Here is an 18,819-nt window from a genome sequence, read left to right as displayed (position 1 = left end):
AAAGAGGAGCTCTGAAACAAACGACAAGCTGAATCAGCTGTTTTCAAGAACTTCGAAGGGCCCTTCTGTTTGTAGGGTGTTCCCTTTGATTTGTAGAGTTGGGACGGTAACAAGTTACTAGTTTCTGTGTCTGAAACACATTGTTGTATAACAGTTATTAAAATTCAGCAAAAGCAGCTGAAACCTTGTTTGATGATACACAAACTAAGTAATAGTTTTATTCTCTTAATAGGGGTGATTTTTTTATAATACCAAATAAAGGGAAGAACACGCCTGGTGGTAAGCGACACTACGGATTACTTAATAGTTACTACGTAACAGACAAATCACTCTCATACAAAACAGGGAAAAGGAACCTAAGCACGTGCTCACAGAGGTGAAAATGCTCTAAATGACACACTTGTATGAGCGCTTCCGCTGACGTCGGCGCACTTCGGCGCGGTAGGCACTTATCGCGTAACCTTGAGCGAATGACGAAGCCCTGGCGACGCGCCTGTTCATAGCAGTTCCTGTGGCACTCAGAGATTTCAATCGCAAAGATCTGAGCGGTATCCTGACCGCCTGCCACTCTCCGAGACAAAAGCTGACAAGTCCCATGTGCCTGTAATTTCACCAGCACCATTACCCTTCACAGCCGGAGTACAGGAATGCTCACATTCTATTTTAATACACTTTTTAAGCCAGTTTGATATTTAATGTATACTTGCTTAAAAAAATTATTGCTTGCAAAATACAAATTTCACCCATTAAGCTGGGATTCTCTTAATATATTTCTGTGGAATGTAAGAAGGGTCTCGGAACCGAAAGGCCAGTTAAGTCGTATCGTAGGGTGTCAATTTTACATTATTATAGATACAAAGGTCGAACAAATACAAAAGAATATTGCTTCGATCCTACTGGATTCGAACCAACGACGGTTTGCCAGACCGGGGCTACCGCTTTCCCAAATGAACTACAGAACGAGTCAACAGATCTTACGAATTTCTGTATGTGCTTGTTGCAGATTACTTTAGTCTACCAGGAAACAGCCTTAAAAATTAAATGCAACACATTACGACATGTTGTATATTGTAGAAGTAGAGCTCCTTGAGAGAGGGTTCATCCAGGGAAGACCTGCCTCCTAACTTATTTCTGCCGCCAAGCAGCAATGTGAGCTTCACTGCGTTGTGGTTTTCAAGTGCAATGGTGGTGGTGAAATTACAGACACGTGGAACCCTCAGATCTTCGCGATTTAACATTGGACAGGCGTGTCGCTTACCACCAGGCGCACGACTTAATCCCCCCGTCACTTTTTATCATAAAAAATAAAAAAGACTGACCTGGAACACTGCTTAAATATTCATAAAAGTCTATCCTACAAACTCATCTCTAGTCAGGTAGTGGGTCCAATTTCCGCAACTTATTTCCCCTTCCTACGCGCACTTCGCCGAAAAACGATCGTTCGACATTGCAAACGTGAACGACTCACTCTACAAGCACACACCCTGCACAAGATTTTTATCGTAAATATATTTAATATGAATACCTTAAGGCGCTCTAGAAGTTCCGTTAATTAACACTGAAGTAATGTATACATAGAGCACAAATGGCTTATGGATTAGAATGTTTAATAACAAATTGTTGCTAGGCAACCAATCATGGCAGAGGTAAAGAACATTTTTTGTCAATGCTCATTATTTAGACTAGTTCTGTCCATGGCCTGCTCGCATAACAGGAATTTAAATAGATAATTGGGTTATATACAAATTACCTACAAAAATTAAAAAAAATTGCGCAGTGTATATTGATACACATGATTTATTGATATACAAATTTCTGATACTTATTAATATTTACTGCTAGATAGTAGGTAATGGCAGAAGAAAAGAAACAAAATTACTTTAGAACAAAAGAAAACAACAGATTCGGAACTTGTATTACTATTCGAACTCGAACGTTTGCAATCTCTCAATTGAAATAAAAACCATTAAGGATGACACAGTTATATCATTAATTACTGGTTATTTGTATGATGGTTTCAAATCAATTACTAGTGATTTAAAACTTCTGTTAAACAAAATTACTATTTTAAATTTTTATTGAATTGATATTCAATTATTTTTTGTGAAATTACTCCACTAGTTTGTTATAATTATTAATACAAAGATCGCCAGGACTGGTAGCTGTAAAGGTACTAACTGGGTGATAAATCTTTCATAGATTTCTCATAGATGGCGCTACGACTAAAAAGTCGTTGAAAAACCAAACACAAAGACACAACGCAAGCACATAGAAAAATTCGGGAGGTCCGCTGGTTTGTTCCGTTGTTTAGTTGGTATAGCGTCTGGCACGGTAAGCTAGAAGACATCAGTTCGAATCCGGATCGAAGGAATTTTTTCTGAGTGTTCGATCTTTGTATTAATAATTAAAATTACTATTTATCTTCAATCGTTTGTTCTTGATCACAAACTTGTACTCGGGTTAAATATGGCGGACCTCGAGATTGCGCTCGTATATTCTTTCTTTTTAGAATCAGTTGAATTATTTAAAATGAGATAATGAAATTATACATATATATAACAATTAATTAAATCACATTTTTTAATTTAATTTAATAATCATTCAATCAATTAAAAAACATAATTGCACATAGCATCATTGAAAATAGTAAATGCACGAGAATAATAGTTGTTAGATGTTGTAGTCAAGTAGAATTCTTTTTACGAATTAAATGGAATAAGCTTTAAATTTGTATGAATAATTATGGATTTAGAACTATTTGCTTTTACACACACACTTGTACATAATATATAATTATATGTATAATTGCAAGGATTATGTAAATATTTATTCAATATAAGAGTACACACTGTAAAAACACGCTCACTCGCCAATGTCCACTGAAAACCAGCCCATTCTCGGCTGTAGCTTTATACTTTTGCATACGTCACAGCCGGATACACTGTACTGGCAGTATAATATTAACTATATAGTAAAATTGGTTGTTTTAATGTTAGCTACTCTGTTTTTTATTATACTTTTTGTATTTTTTTTTTGTTTTTTTTTGTATTTATAATGATGCGTTGCAATAAATGGTTTCTATTTCTATTTCTAAAATTCATCGTAGACAGATTAGTATTATCAATAGCCTAAATGACGTTCAGGGAAAATATTGAAATTGTGGTACCTAAACTATAAAACAATCTGTGGTGCAAACCCTAAAACTCAGATGTTTTTGTTTTCATTTATTCTACATCGAATTTAGCTAGAGTATAGACATCCTACAATATATTCCTGAAACTTTTTTTTTAAATTAATACTTGGACTGTGGTGACTCTAGCATCAACTTCACAGTCCGTGCCGAACACTTCGAGTAGTTAGTGGGAGTGGAATCTCAGAACAATGGCTGAACTAATGTATGGGTCATTGGCGTCTCTCGATCGTGTCTTATTACTGGTACATCCAACTGTGTTCTACATAGTACAGCGTTTAAATGATATGCAAAGATACGAAATTTAAAAAAGGAAGAGCAGTTTTATTAAGCAATCTCAATTTAGCATATCTGATTTGGCTTGTAATTACGCAAGAGCAGTTTAAAATTCCCCCATTTTAGGAAGGTTGCGCAATGCAAGAAACATACTGCAGCAAGTTAATAAGTCGCAATATGCCGCATAATAAATACAATGAATGTGTAATTATGTATAATAATAACCACATTTTGCAGGCAGAATATAGAGAAATCATAACTAAAGGTAAAGATAAATTTATTTTAATATAACTTAATTTAATACAAGAAAGCTATTATAGTATTAAAATAAGCATTAAGAAGGGAATCTGTATTATACATTCTTCATAGTAAAGGTATACATTTTAATATTAGAACTTAACGTGTAATTGCGTTGCCTAAACTAAGTAAATGTATACCCGTATTTTAGGCATCTTTTTGGACATATTTTTTTATATTGCAGCTTAAACAAAGACTTTCTATATTTAACAATAAAATAATTAGTAGTTATAAATTAATGGTTACCTATATAAAAATAATTATGAAACAACTTCCAGCAAGTCCTCTGTTTCATTGTAAGTTTTACTCTTAAGCCACAATTTGACAGTCTTTTTGCATTCTATTTTATTCATGGCGAAATAATACAAAGTAGAATTTAATTTAAAGTAAAGGAACGTACCAAGGAAGCAAAAGAATCTATGCGAGTGTGCTGTGCGGAGCTTTGTACGAGATGAAAAGGTATCAAGTCGTGGTTGGTTAAAGTAACGGAATCAAATGGAGTAATGTAGTGCTTTTTCAAAATTATTTGTTTAATAAACATTGCCGAACTATATAACCAACAAGAACAGTTGTACCAATTGTGCCACGTGCTATTGAAAAAAAGCCGTCATTTGAAATGCAAGGGCTTAGACGAGACTTCTTTAGGACGAGATTCGACCATAGAAAAGTTTTAATAACAAGTCTTTATTGGTGTATTAGGCAGTTAACCAATAGTTCCGTGATGAAATTAGTAGGAGTGTAACCATGCACAATGGAACTCAATCGGCATATCAGCGCTGGCTCGAATTGAAAGCCGACAGTTTCCAATTTAGAGCTGGCTGGACGAAATACTTTCAATCCGATTTTGAATCTGGAATTAATTAAACTTGGAATGTCCTTATTGAACTGCGTTTGGTTAGTCGAATTTGGGTTGCCATTTAAATCAAGAATTTAGACGTTTTAATGGGGACACAAAAGCTCAATTGCATAAGTTTGGTACTTAGTGAAATTGCAAATTCCTAATTCGCGTTTGATAGTTTAACATTTAACACAATTTGTACTATATCTCAACGAAGGGTAGGCGGGATATTTCTAAAGAGTAGATTAACGGCCATTTCAAACCGTATCATTGAACTGCAGTCTACAATGAAAGAGCGACGAGTCATAAATTAATGTCAGCGAATAATAAATTAGCGCATATCAGTCATTGTTAACTGGATAATAAATAACTGGAATCCGTTCGGCGTAGCAGCCACTGATTATGGCAACCTCCACATCTGAAATACGTAATGTGACAAATGAATTAGGAAGACTTGTCTCATTGCCGTTGAGATAATGAACATGACGTCATTACTCTCCGCAGAATAGGCACACAACGTTTGATCAAAGACATTTTGTTTCCATTTGCTTTTTCTTCCACATTCCTGTAGTTTCAATTAATAAACATAAATGCTAGAGTAGAACCCCGGTGTGACAATTTGTATACTTTCAGAGAGGAAAAAATCCAAAATTTAGTAATTTATTGCGACTAAAAAGGCATAAAAAATCATAATTTTTATATTTGAAAATAATTAACCAACCGACACCGTTACTGTTACATAAAACCATAAATGTCGTTGTTGGTTACTCTTTAGGCGATTAACACACTGCACCGCGCACCGCGACATAGCGCGGGACGCGGAATCACGCGCGCGGTGGCGAAGACGCAGATCTGCGTCTAGGCAGGTCTAGCGGCCCCGCATCATTTAAAGTACTCGCTTCGCAGTTGATCGCCGTAGTGATTGTATAGGTAGCCGAGATCCTTCTTTGACAAGAATGGTTAATAATACAGAACTCATTCAGGACGCTGCAGTTATACTGTCTGTTTGGTTTTTGTTTACTCAAATAAAAAGACACCGAAGATATTGGATACATCTCTTTTTACGAACCAGATCGATAAATGGATAATTTCAACTTCATTACTCCCGCAACTACGTATACTCGTATTATTTCAAACTATAGAATCTGGAAGAAAAAGGAGATGTCAAAAAATGGGTTTTATAACACACTGCGCCGTGACGTGTTTAATATACATGGCATATCTATGACCACGACTATGCCACGCGGAGGGAAAGTACTTTAAACACCGTGGATAGGCAATTTTACTTAAAGAAGACTTCATTTTGATTTCAAAAACAATTTGAACTGCATTCAAAGATTTTTAAACAATCGCCAATGTGAACCGGGTATCGAACCCCTCTGATGTGAAAAAAACACCTGTAATTTTGCTATACTGATCAAAAGCCTCAAAGCATAAGGATTGTTTTCTTTTAAATAACATCTTAAATAAAAGGAAGACCATGAAACTTAACATTTAATTGGTATACACGGCTTTACACTAGAGTAAGTAAGCCATCACTTTGACATTATCATTTTAGAATTGCGTAAGCGACGTAAAGTTCACATTTCAACAAGAATTTGGATAGTTTGCTACTGTGTAGCCGAGGCCCCCGCAGAATGAAATTTCAAGTGGCGTATAATTTTCAGCAATATAGCAAATATATACCTAATCTCCTATATGATAATAATTTATGAGCCTATACAAGTGGGCAATGAATGAACATTAACTTGTGGGCGTATCAAAGATAACAGAGTGTCAGTTTGTGTTATAAATAACGGTACATGTTATGAATAAGGTGACTCAATTGGAGAAATATTATTATAAGTCGCGAAGAGTAAGGTATTTTTAAAAGAGTAGCCAGCTCCAAAACCGTCGGTGATTTAAAAATTTACAAAAACAAAATGCAATAATTATAGTCGAACCAAGATTGCATCCTCTTCACTTTTTAGAGTCGTAATACATCCAGTTTAATCAGTGAAATCATTTATACTAATATGGTACTAGTTACTAATAGTATAGTAATTTAGTAGTATTCATATCCTCCTGAGATCACTAAAAATTGCGAGGAAAAATTAGAAAACAGGTAAGTGTTAAGTACATTTTTTTTCTAAAGGTACACAACGAAGGGCGTCATTCGTATCTTCTTCGCTCGAGCTGGAGCTCAATTCACTTATATTTACAACTATTTGTGTCGCCAATACTGCCCTGATAAGTCGAAAAGCGCTCTCATTCGGAGTAAGTTTTGAGAAAATCGACTTTTTGTAAATCATATTATACGTAATTGTATTCTATTTAGAAATACTACTCAGTGGTTTTTTAAGTGTTTTAAATTAGATAGCGCTATTTCTATTATACCATAAGATGCAAAATTATTATGTAAAATGGTATTTGAAAAACTAAAAGGGCGTATCTCAGAGTTAGCGCCTTTCGGCTTAGCAGGGCAGAATAGATTGTCAAAATGTTTCAATTCTTATCTTATCTGCTACTTTTGTCAAATCTCCTGTTATTGTTTTATACATCTATTGATGTTTTTTTATCACAAGTATTTTCGCCAATGGCAACACTTTTACTGAATTTTTGGGGATATTTCTACCATACTGACTTACATGATTTCTGTAATCACATGATAGTACTACTCTTTCTTCTTTCTTTCTCTAATCACTAGCTTTAAGAAAAAAACCATAGAACATGACCGTTTGCATGACGTATCATAAATACAAACTATTACAAGTTTAAAGCAGATATAAAATTATATTATGCGTTATTGCGGTTGAATACTTTTTATTTAACAGAGATAAAAACATAGTTAGTGTTCTCAGAGGAGATGAATTATATAAGTATTCGTTTCATTCTTTCGACAATTATTATTAAGTTACGTTCTGCCGCCGTTCATAGCTGTCAAAAAGAGTCTCGACCTAAATTGTAGAACGTTGCATTTCCGATATTAGTTCTTATCTTAAACTAATAAGGCAATTTACTATTGTCTTTACGATCGAGACGAGGCAATGTACCTTTTTCGCTTGCCTCTTTGCATTGCTAATTGCTGTAACTCTCTTATAACTCGGTCTCAATCGATTTATCCAGCCTTATAAATGTGCATAATTCATCCTATACGGAACATCATCGGTTTGTCATGGAAGTCAAAGAAACAGTAGTCACATATGCAGTATTTCAATAAGATAAGGGAATTCATCGATAGGCTGCTTGCCTCGTCAGACAAATCATACGGGCGTTTTATTCAGAAAAAAATTCATTTCGTCGGATAAAACCGTCAAACGTTTGGTTCGTGGAAAACTAAGATCTCATCTCGAGGCTGACATATTATATAAAGTTTCAACTATTGTTTATTTATTTAAACTTTATTGCACACAAAGTAGTACAAATGGCGGACTTAATGCCATTAGGCATTCTCTACCAGTCAACCGGAGAGCTGAGTTCATGTTAAATAATAGGGGTGCATAACATGACAAATAAAAACACCACAACAAAAAAAAACCGCACAAATAAATCAAAATGTATAAATAACTATGATAACCAATATCAATTAACCAATTACTTAATACAAACGGATGGAAATCAAGTGTTATGGGCTTTCTTCGTCGTAAGGTGACGTGAATGTAACATTGTACAAGCACGTGTTATTTTTCTGTCTATAAATCACAGAAAAGCTCAAATATCTCATGTAATTAGACATATTTATGTAGTTTATTCATAAATCTTGCCAAATTTTGGTTTCCTCAGATTGCCTGTTTGTTTGTATATTTTGATGATTGTTGTTAATGATTATTTCGAAATAGTGTTGTTCTTGGAGGCGTACATATTATCGATATTCTGTTATTAAAATAATTCACTACGAGGTTTTTATTATTATTATTTTTACTATTTCAAGTTTACCTACAAATCAAAAAAGAAAATATAATGGTTGGAAATCATACATTGAATCAACGACCATCTTCATTTATTCGCTTCATTTTGAAGTCAAATTTTAACGTAACTTTGAAAGATTACATGATAACGCAATTCCATCATTAGGTTTATTGGTAAATAATTTTATACTTAATTTAGATTAAACACGACTCATTTACTAGGCATTCTCAGTTCCTGAGAACAAAATTCCACTCGTTTCCGATTTTTCCCACTGACAACTCTAACTACTAAAAATTCTTATTTTATAAAGCCTGCAATACAAAGACCATGTTGATCCAACGTTGCCGAGTGAAGGCCAATACCAACGTATAGACAGCCTATTTGTCTTGCCTTGCCATCGTTCGGTGTCACTCGCCTAGCTGACCGAGTAAAGGCGAGCGCTAACATGTATAGAGCTTGTTTGACGTAGCTTGTCACAACTCGCAGTCGCTCGTGACTACTTGTCTCACTTCGGAGAAGTGTCGATTTTTCTGCACAAATCAAAGGCGCTCGGCCAATAGTAGTCAATTGACATTGTATAATCAGACATTTGCATGCTATTTAATATATGCGAAACATGTTTATACTAACACTGTCTCTTGTCACATCTTCTATTATACCATGTTTCAAGCAAATAAACGTATGATAATAATATTATTATTGATAATATTAATAATATTACTACTTTCATTTATTTCCAAAATGAAATGGAAGTATTAAAGATTCACTTTAATCAGTCACTGATATTAATTCCATACTCTGCCTATATTCTATATAACTGCCTCTGTGGCTGAACGGTTACCACGGCGGACTGCTACGCAGAGGTCCCAGGTTCGATTCCCGGGCCGGGATAAATATGGTTTCGCGACACAGGGTTTCACTAGTGCGGGGCTATGTTGAGTGTGTGAGTTATTATTATTATTATACCAATTCATAAATTACACTATTTGGAATCTGTTTAAAAATTTCTCTATGAAAATAAGAATCTTGAGGTTGTAAATGTATAGGATTTATATTTTAAAGTTTTCTCTTTTTTATATACTCTCAAATTACAAACATTATTTTTATCTGTGCAAATTCACTTTTCGTAATATTTGAGTATTTGTAAACGCAAAACAATAAATTTAAAATTTCATGTGACATTCACGGATATTCTCATAATAACCTAAAATATAAATGGAATATTGATCTACTTTAATTAAATGTTTGCATATCGATAATGACTTATCGATAGATTATGGTACGACACTAAAGAAATCCGCCATTTGTTCGTTCAATTTTTGTTTAGGTATGCACGTTCATTCCTTTCTTTTATTTTTTTTCCATCCTCTAAGAGTAATTTACCCCGTCGCTAGCAGTCACGGCAAACTCGTGGTAGAGGCACAAAATTTCATTTTAAACTTTCAAACTTCGAATGACAGTAAACTTTCAACGTCGATGATAATAATAGGGGTTAAAGTATGAAATTGCCGATTTGTACTGAAAATCTAAATTGTTTATTTTTTAAATTTTTAACAAATTTATTTAATCAAAATAGTTGCCATTATTATCTATACATTGCTGCCATCTAATAGGAAGGTTATTAATGCCTTTGCGATAGAACTCCGACGATCTAGACTGCACAAACTGTGTGAAAGCATTTTGTACTGCCTCCTGGGAAGAAAACTTCTTGTCACGTAGATAATTGTCCAAATCACGAAAAAAATGGTAGTCCGTTGGAGCAAGGTCTGGTGAATACGGAGGATGACGAATGGTTTCTAACTGCAGTTCCTGAAGGGTCAAAATGGTTTCTCGTGCTGTGTGAGGTCTCGCGTTGTCGTGGAGCAATAATGGTGAAGATCGATTCATGAGTCGGGGCTGTTTTACTGCTAGTTTTGTCAACATGGTTCGGAGTTCGGCACAATAGACATCTGCCGTTATTGCTTGACCAGATCGGAGAAAACTATAGTGAATAACACCATGCTGAGACCACCAAACAGTTACCATTACCTTTTTATTGGTAAGTTTTGCTTTAGGACACTGTTGTGGCATTTGACCTGGGGTCAGCCATTGCATTTTTCTTTTCCGGTTATCATAAAGAATCCACTTTTCATCACATGTTACAATTCGATCCAATATTCCTTCATTTCTGTACCGGTTCAACAAGGCAACACAAGTTTCAACACGCGTTTCTTTCTGCAGATCAGTCAAATCATGAGGCACCCATTTTTCGTATTTTTTTATTTTATTGATTTGACGCAAGTGAGTCAATATTGTGGGTAAGGTAACGTTAAACCATGCCGCTAATTCCTGGGTAGTTTGACTAGGATCGGCTTCCACTATCTCTCTTAATTCATCGTTATTCACCTGTGTGGGCGGTCTTCCTCGTGGCTCGTTCTTTAAGTCGAAATTTCCATCACGAAAGCGTTTAAACCAAAATCGCACGGTGCGTTCATTAGTAGACCCCTCTCCAAACGCAGCATTGATATTGCGGGCTGTTTCTGCCGCGTTAGTTCCGCGTCGGAACTCGTATTCAAAAATCACTCGAATTTTCGCAGTATCCATCTTTCTTGTCTAAATTGAATAACAAAAACAATTGAAAGTCGATATTCAAATGTTTCAAATTTAAAAAAAAAAAAAATCACAGAAACCATTTGAAAAAAGTTTCATTCGAAAACCTCAAACCATGAAGATTCTATGAAAATTCAAAGAACCTATTGCAATAAAACGGCAATTTCATACTTTAACCCCTAATATTAGAACAATAAACACAAGAGGCAGAAATGAAGTTAAATTCTAAAATTTAATGGAGACATGCGGTTGTCGTTGTTAGTGAGTAATTCTGTGGTACTATATAATGAAATATTAATTAAGCGTGGAATTAAATTTAGTTTCGCTCATGTGCAAGCTAAGTAAGAAAAAGTTGTGAGGTACCAAACAATTTGACGCTGCAGATGAATATAATTAAATTGTTGATTTTTTATCTTCAGGACTCAGTTTTAAAATAGGAATTCTTTTCACCATTGTTAAATAAAGGTCTTTACGAGTCTGTACTACATTAAATGGCTATGATTGATTCCGCAAAACAGTGAAAGTGTTGAACACTTTGGGAAAAATTACACTTACACTTACTATACGATGTAAAAACACGATTCCTAAAAATTTTCACGACAGAAAAAAAAACACAAACTGACCTCGAAATTTTACAAGAATACCTCTGTATTCAATAGGTAATTTACATATACAAATGATTTTTTAATATCAAAGGAACTAAATAAGACACGTATACTATACGATACACATTTTTCAAATGGCTTTAATCGTTTGCAAAAAAAGTATATTAAAATATGAAATAAAGCCAGTGTGCATTAGGAAAAAAATTAATTCGAGATGAAGTAGTATCGACTCTTACTATGATATATTAAAGTAATTTTTAACTTGCATACGTTAAAGAAACCGCTTTAAAAATGTTAATCTCGTAATGACCCGCTTTTCAAATTATCGATTGAGATCTGTTCAAATAAGGCGGCTTTTTTCCCCATCCTGTAGCTTTCAAAGGAACGATGGATTCCAACGTTTTTCATTATAATGAGATTTTACTTTGTCAAGAACATTACGAAAGCGGTTAACTTTCATTTCTTCTTAAAAAATATCTACTTGTGGGAATAACTGAAGGACAGACGAATAAAAATGTTTTCCTAAAATCGATAGTAATTTTGATAGCAGCAGAGCTACTATTAAGAGAGTTCGGCAAAAACACTGCCACCCTACCTATTTTTGCCGCCAGTCAGTAATGTAACCAGCGTTCCGGTATTGAAGGATAAGCGCCAGTTACACGACGCGAGTTTGCGTGTGACGGCCGCGTGGTTACCGCCCAGTTACCACGCTTTCACGTACATTAATAGCGAATTTGAATTCTATTTACTAAGCAACAATATTTAAATTCCTCGGATTAATACAACCGCGTAGCCGCCGCGTAGACCAACTCACGGATGACATGGTTGAGAGTCAACCGTCACCATGGGACCTGTAAAGGGCCCGAAACGTCGGTTTGTTTGAAAAAACAAATATACGCGATTTAAATCCGGAAAAATAGTTTCATTTCCTAAACAGATTTGTTTACGGTTTACGAAGACTAAGGCAAACTGTCTCGCGAGAAGCTGCGTTGACGGCCTATCACGGCTACGTTTCGTCCGTTCTCAGCTACGGTCTTGTACTATGAGGTAACTCAGTAATCTTAGAAAGAGCGTTTAAAGTCCAGAAGAAGTGTATTCGAGCAATTTGCGGTGCGTGTTTCGACGTCAGTTGCAAACTGCTGTTTAAAAGGCTGAACATATTACCTTTGCCATGCATGTACATTAGGGATATCTGCGTCTGCAAACTAGAGCAAAAATTATGAATCTCTTATATTGGTATAAGTTGCCATAAAGTAATTTATAAGAATAACTGCTTCAACATGTGTATAATTATTTACAATAAATTACCAAACGAAATTAAATTGTTACAAGGACATATTTTTAAATTAAAATTGACAAAATGGCTTGTGACACATTGCTTCTATAGTAATAAAGAATACTTAGAATTTACATATTCATTACATTAATTAGAAACTATAGAGACTAAAGAAACATTGAATCCCATTGATATTTGCACATCTGCTTGCAGGTTGAATGCAATGTACCTAATTTTACTTAAGACCTTTGCAATTACTGTATTCTGGCAAATAAACGTATTCTATTCTATTCCAAAAAAAATCACGTACTTGTAATTATGCACACATTACTTAGATTTAGTCAGGCAGTGAATTCACACCGCGAGACCTTAACTTTATAGTATTTTTACGACTTGTCATCGAAAATCCGAGAAAACTAGGTTACAAAGTAACCACCGTCAATATTCCATTGTTCGATTCCTTAGCTGCGACTCCAGATCATTCGATTGATAGTCATTCGATTGCTGATCGTTCAATTGCTTGACACCTTGCCAGTCTGTTGGACCGTTGTCGTATAAGTTCTTCAATACGTTCTTGTCTTATTGGTAAAAGTATTTCAATTCAGTGAAACCCTTCTCCAAACGTAACTAAAGTCGTTAAAGGTTAATTAAGCTCTTCGAACCTTACACCCCATCATCTTCGCAAGAAGAAAAGAACACACCCACAAAAAATAACTATTTACTTAACATGTAAAAATGTCTAATGTTACAACCCATATTTTATTATTTATTATTATATTTTGGAACGTTTAGAAAACAAACAGTAAAAAATAATTTTTTTACTTTTAAAAATTGATGACGAAATGGTTATGTCCATACTAAGAAAACTGTCATTCTTTAAGTAAATAAATTCCCTCAATTCCGATCAATGTAGGGCTAAAACCCTGCAACCATAATAATAATCCATTTTCGACAAATTACCTATCCGATTAGGTTATAACATAACAGAACACCATATTACGATTTTAACACTATAATTGCTTCTAATTATAAAACATAAATTAGCAAAGTGATCCAACGTGTCTTCCTTAGCTGTGTTCAGCTGGTTCTAACCCTACTGATAATGAGACTTGACATAACTAAGTAACAGGGAGTAGATGAATAAACGTATTAAAATAAAATAAAAACCAGGATAAATACACTATAGTTCAGAATAGAGTGATTTGCATTAACTGGTTGATGACTTTAACATCTCAGTCAGCCATGACCATGGGACCTGTAAAAAGTCCAAAACGTTGGTTTATTAGAAAAAAACGAGATACGATATTAAAATCCGTAAAAAACTGGTTTCATTTCCAATGTAAGCAACTAATTTTAAATTCTACCACCATATAAATAACGACGTAAATACCTCAACCAGATTTTGTAACCTACCCGGTTTATACTGAGGTATATGAAAAGATGGCGAGCGGAGGAAGCGAAAGGGGAATGTCAGGAGTGTGGAGGGTGGTATCCACGGTCTCTGCATATCCCAGAGGGAGGAAATGTATACAGGGCGTCACACGGCTATGGGACACAGAGGAAACTTATTTTAAATATTTGAGATAAGATGTTGTGCTTCGTGGAAACGTTATTTTATTTTTAATAGTTTTATTAGTTTTAATAGTAATCATTACTTTTAGTAGCATTAGAGCTTCTTGTGCATGAGTTCGTCCAGGGAAGTACTGGTACTATACCTATTTTTGCCGCTGAGCAGTAATGTGAGTATAACTGCGATCCAGTATTGAAGGGTTAAATTCTGCTGGTGTAGGTACTTACATGGAACTTATCAGCTAATGTCTCAAGGTGACGGGCGCAGTGGTAATGCTCCTCAGGTCTTTGCGATTTAATACTCTGAGTGGCACTGCCACTGTTACGGGTAGGCGTGTCGCTTACCATCAGGCGCACAACTTGTTCGTCCCGTTAATTGATATTACAAAAGAAAAATAAATAAAAAAGTGTATCTTAAATAATTTATTCAAAGAAGAGAATTCAAATGTACATGCACGAATAGTAGATGATATTTAAGTAAATTATTCTTTTACGGACGTGAACGCAAATTATCTTAAAATTATACCAATTCACGTTAACGTTTAAGAAATGATCTACCTAAACAAGGCTCCGTAAACGTTACGACAATTAGACTTAAATGTATAAGCTCCTATCTAACAAATGAAAACAACATACCGTGAGTAATGCGACACATTACATAAATCCTTCTACAATGTGGAAGTAACGAGCAATTTATGAATAACATACATATATACAGGGTGCAATCCTGAAGTGTGTCTCTCTACAAATGCCATAATAAATGTACGAGATTGTTTAACCTTAAAATTTAGGATATTTCTTGTTTTATTTTTAAAAGTTATTGATGTCGTTTTACTCCTTAGGCAACGTACTTTCGACATCAGTTACATAAAGTTATCAGTAAAAGTAAATGTTTTTGATATCTCTTATAGTTACGGAATAATCGCCTGGACACACCCTGGACAAATATGTCAGTTAATAGTGTTAAAATAAATACACGAGTAAAATCTTTGTAAGGCAATTTTACAGCGCCCCAGCGGTAGGAACTGCTAAAACTAGTGACCGCGTAAAATATTCATAATACGGTACATTGTACAACGGCCCTGGCAATCAGAATAATACTGCATTTTCGCGAGCTTGTAAAATATTTGTATGACAAATTGTACAGCACCTTTATCGGTCAAAAATACCCAAATTAACCGCCGCGTAATATATTTGAATGGCAATTTGCTCAATGTATTTATCGGTAGCAAGAACTAAAATTAATGACCGTGTAAAATATTCATATGGTACATTTTACACCGGTTCTAGTAATCTGAATAAAAACAAGTAACGAAAAAAGATGTGTCAAAGCAATTTGTCGATTGAAGAGGACAGATAGCTGCAAACCATATTTTAAAGACCTTCGACTATTGACTGTTCCTTCACTTTATATCTACGAATATGTTCGAAAGTACCTACACTTGTTCACGTGAACTCTAAAGTTAAGACGTTATCACCAACTACGTTTGGAAGCCTGTAAAATGCCTTCATGCAGAAAAGTATTTTTGTAATGGCGACAAAAATTTACAATAATTTACCGATATTGGACCACCTGGTTTAGTCTGTTGAAGTGACTGTGAGTGAATGTGCTCGCACCTTCTTTGTAGGCCTAACGTTTGGCACGACACAGTAAAACTATCCTTATATTTGAATTGAATGTCAGTTTCCATAATAACCTGTTTTCGCTAATAAATTATTATGAATTATGAAAACTAAAATTGGCAAGAGTAAACATTATAAAAACTGTTTCAGATACACACTCAGACTGAAACAGTGTTGTATGGAATCAATGATGTCGAGGAAACGGGACCAGCAGCTTGATTTTGATTGCCTCTCCCGATCGGAAACGGCGTCTCTTCCGAGTCGAGGCGCATTATTACGATTCACAACTGATTAGAAAGATATAGTAGGAATCACGTTCATCTTCTCGCTTGGAAACCCAACTGATTTCGAAACTACCTGATCGGTTCAATTCCGCTTTGATTCAAAATCAGCATGCAGCTCCCCGAAAGCAGGCTTACTGTGTATAGAGGCACCAAGCCAAAACTGAAATTCGCAATGCGTATAATTTACGCAGTCGCTGGCGATGTTATATTTTTCACAAATAAATTACTATGAAGTACGAAAACTAAAATTGGCCAAAGCATGGGTCAATAATTCAAAAGGAATGCTTATCGCTGTACAAGACAGCGTTGCCGGGTATTTAGTACCATTGGTACACCAGATAATAGAGAGTGTAGATTCTGCCACGTGGCGAGCGAAACTCCTGCTCATCTTCTCACCCAATGTTACCGCCTGATGGGCGTACGAAGCTCCATACTGGGGAGGCACATGCTACAACCAGAGGACAATAAATGTGTCGGAACTAGGAAAGTCCTTCAGTTCTTCAATGCTGTCGGCCTTGGCTCCGAACTGTAATTAGTCCATGCAGTTCTGTAATTAGTGGTGATCACAATAGATCAGCCGATGGTCGCAGTGATGAGGGGCTCCTGCTCGATACGGCACGTATTGTTCGCCGGTTCTTGAACCTGAGTCCCTGACCCCGGTCGACTGTGTAATTGCCGGGAAACACTGCCTCTCCCATTTATAAATTCAAAATTAATCTTTTAGGCCTTGGGAGATATGAGAGTCTGTAGATATAATAATAATACACCAGATGTCGCGATGAGTACCAAATAGGTATTTATGTAACTAATTTGTTTTACATTGACGAGATGCAATTCATCAAAGCTACTCTAATTTCTAGTGATTATAAACGGAAGGAAGCGTTAATTTATAAATTACTTTGCAACTAACACATATGCATAATTTTAATGATATTACAAGGAAAAAAACTGATTATATTTCATATGCAAGAGGAATTTACATAATATAAACTACTTCCAGGTTATTGATAAGCACCATCTAGACATAGACGGAATTTTGACCATTTTTATAGCTACGACTTGTAGTATGGAGATCAGCAATCATCTTGAGTTATATGGTCTATGGCCAGAGTAAAAATTATAAAAACTGAAATTCAATACACTTTATGCAGTCGCCAGCGATTTCAACATTGTAAGCTCATTCTAGACGTACGTTGCCAACGTGACATAATTTATTGGCATTGGAACGCGACTTGAAATGGAAATAAAGCTCGAAAATATTCTCTCACAGGAAACATTCTCTTGATTTATGTCGAAAGCAATTGTAATTGTGACACACTTATGTTTCTCTAAGTGCCTACTTGGAATTTCTCAACTACAGTTAACAACTTTGCGGGTCGCTACATAGTTAAGATTCGTCTTTATTATTTGAGTACCTGATGCAAACAAAGTTTCAAGAACATAGTTACATGAATATTAGTAGCAGTAGAGGTCCTTGTGAAAGAGTTCGTCCAGTGATGTACTGTCCCCTTACCTATTTCTACCTCCAAGCAGTAATGTGACCATTGTTGCGTTCAGGTTTTGAAGGGTAAGGGTGCTGGTGAAATTACAGGCACATGGAACTTGTCAACTTATGTCTCAGGAAGACAGGTGCAGTGGAAGTTGCCCTCAGATCTTCACGATTTGAAGCTCTGTGTGGCACTGTTATGAACAGGCAAGTAGTTAACAACCAAGCCCACGACTTGCAGTCCCCGTCACCTTGGTATTATAAAAAAAAATATGATGTACGTGTTGGACCGTGTTCTATCCGGCTCGAAGGACCAGGGAATTGTGAGCTCTTCAACAAAACATCTTCAATATTTCACTCTTGGTTTATTGATTTTCATAAGTGGACTATATACACATTCCGGACACACTTTTTTTTTCTATTGACAAAAAGTTTTTTATTTTATAAACATAACAGAATTTACAAGCGTATATAATATGGTATAATAGGAAAGGATATAATAGGAACGTGCCACAAAAACCAATTTTGTTTTTGCCGTACACTGCCACTCGCCATCTAGTACAAATATACATATTATATATAACATTAAGTTTTAATTTTAAAGTAATCTAAAGTATCCGCTCAACAAACACTGTAAATGTAGTTCTAGGGTAAGATACAATGATAGCATTAAATTCCACCTGCTCCGACGGACCGACACGCAGTGTATGTGCAAAATTTCGGTTCCTATGTGCCTATAATTTCACCAGCATCCTTACCCTTCAAAACTGGAACGCAATAATGCTCACATTACTGCTTGGCGGCAGAAATAGGTAAGGTGGTAGTACTTTCCCGGACGAACTCTTTCACAAGGAGCTCTACTGCTACTACAAAACAAATTGTTAGTCAAAATAATATG

General features: G+C 35.3%; 2 protein-coding genes across 2 annotated transcripts in view; one reads left to right on the top strand and one right to left on the bottom strand.

The window, feature by feature from the left end:
• Nucleotides 1-16,370, top strand: part of LOC113231506 — a 121,560-nt gene extending 105,190 nt beyond the window's left edge. The window contains exon 12 of the mRNA XM_026465831.1: nucleotides 16,302-16,370. Within this exon, the coding sequence (XP_026321616.1) occupies nucleotides 16,302-16,370 (69 nt within the window). The remainder of the gene's footprint in view (nucleotides 1-16,301) is intronic.
• LOC113231574 (beta-1,4-N-acetylgalactosaminyltransferase bre-4-like) overlaps nucleotides 1-18,819 on the bottom strand; it is a 480,048-nt gene that overhangs the window by 400,559 nt on the left and 60,670 nt on the right. The gene's annotated exons all lie outside the window — the stretch shown is intronic.

Source organism: Hyposmocoma kahamanoa, unplaced genomic scaffold (genome assembly GCF_003589595.1).
Source record: "Hyposmocoma kahamanoa isolate Upper Pololo Valley unplaced genomic scaffold, ASM358959v1 65, whole genome shotgun sequence".
Classification (NCBI taxonomy): Eukaryota; Metazoa; Arthropoda; class Insecta; order Lepidoptera; family Cosmopterigidae; genus Hyposmocoma; species Hyposmocoma kahamanoa.
The sequence above is the reverse complement of the archived record's forward strand: the minus strand, read 5'-3'. Positions and strand labels throughout refer to the sequence as shown.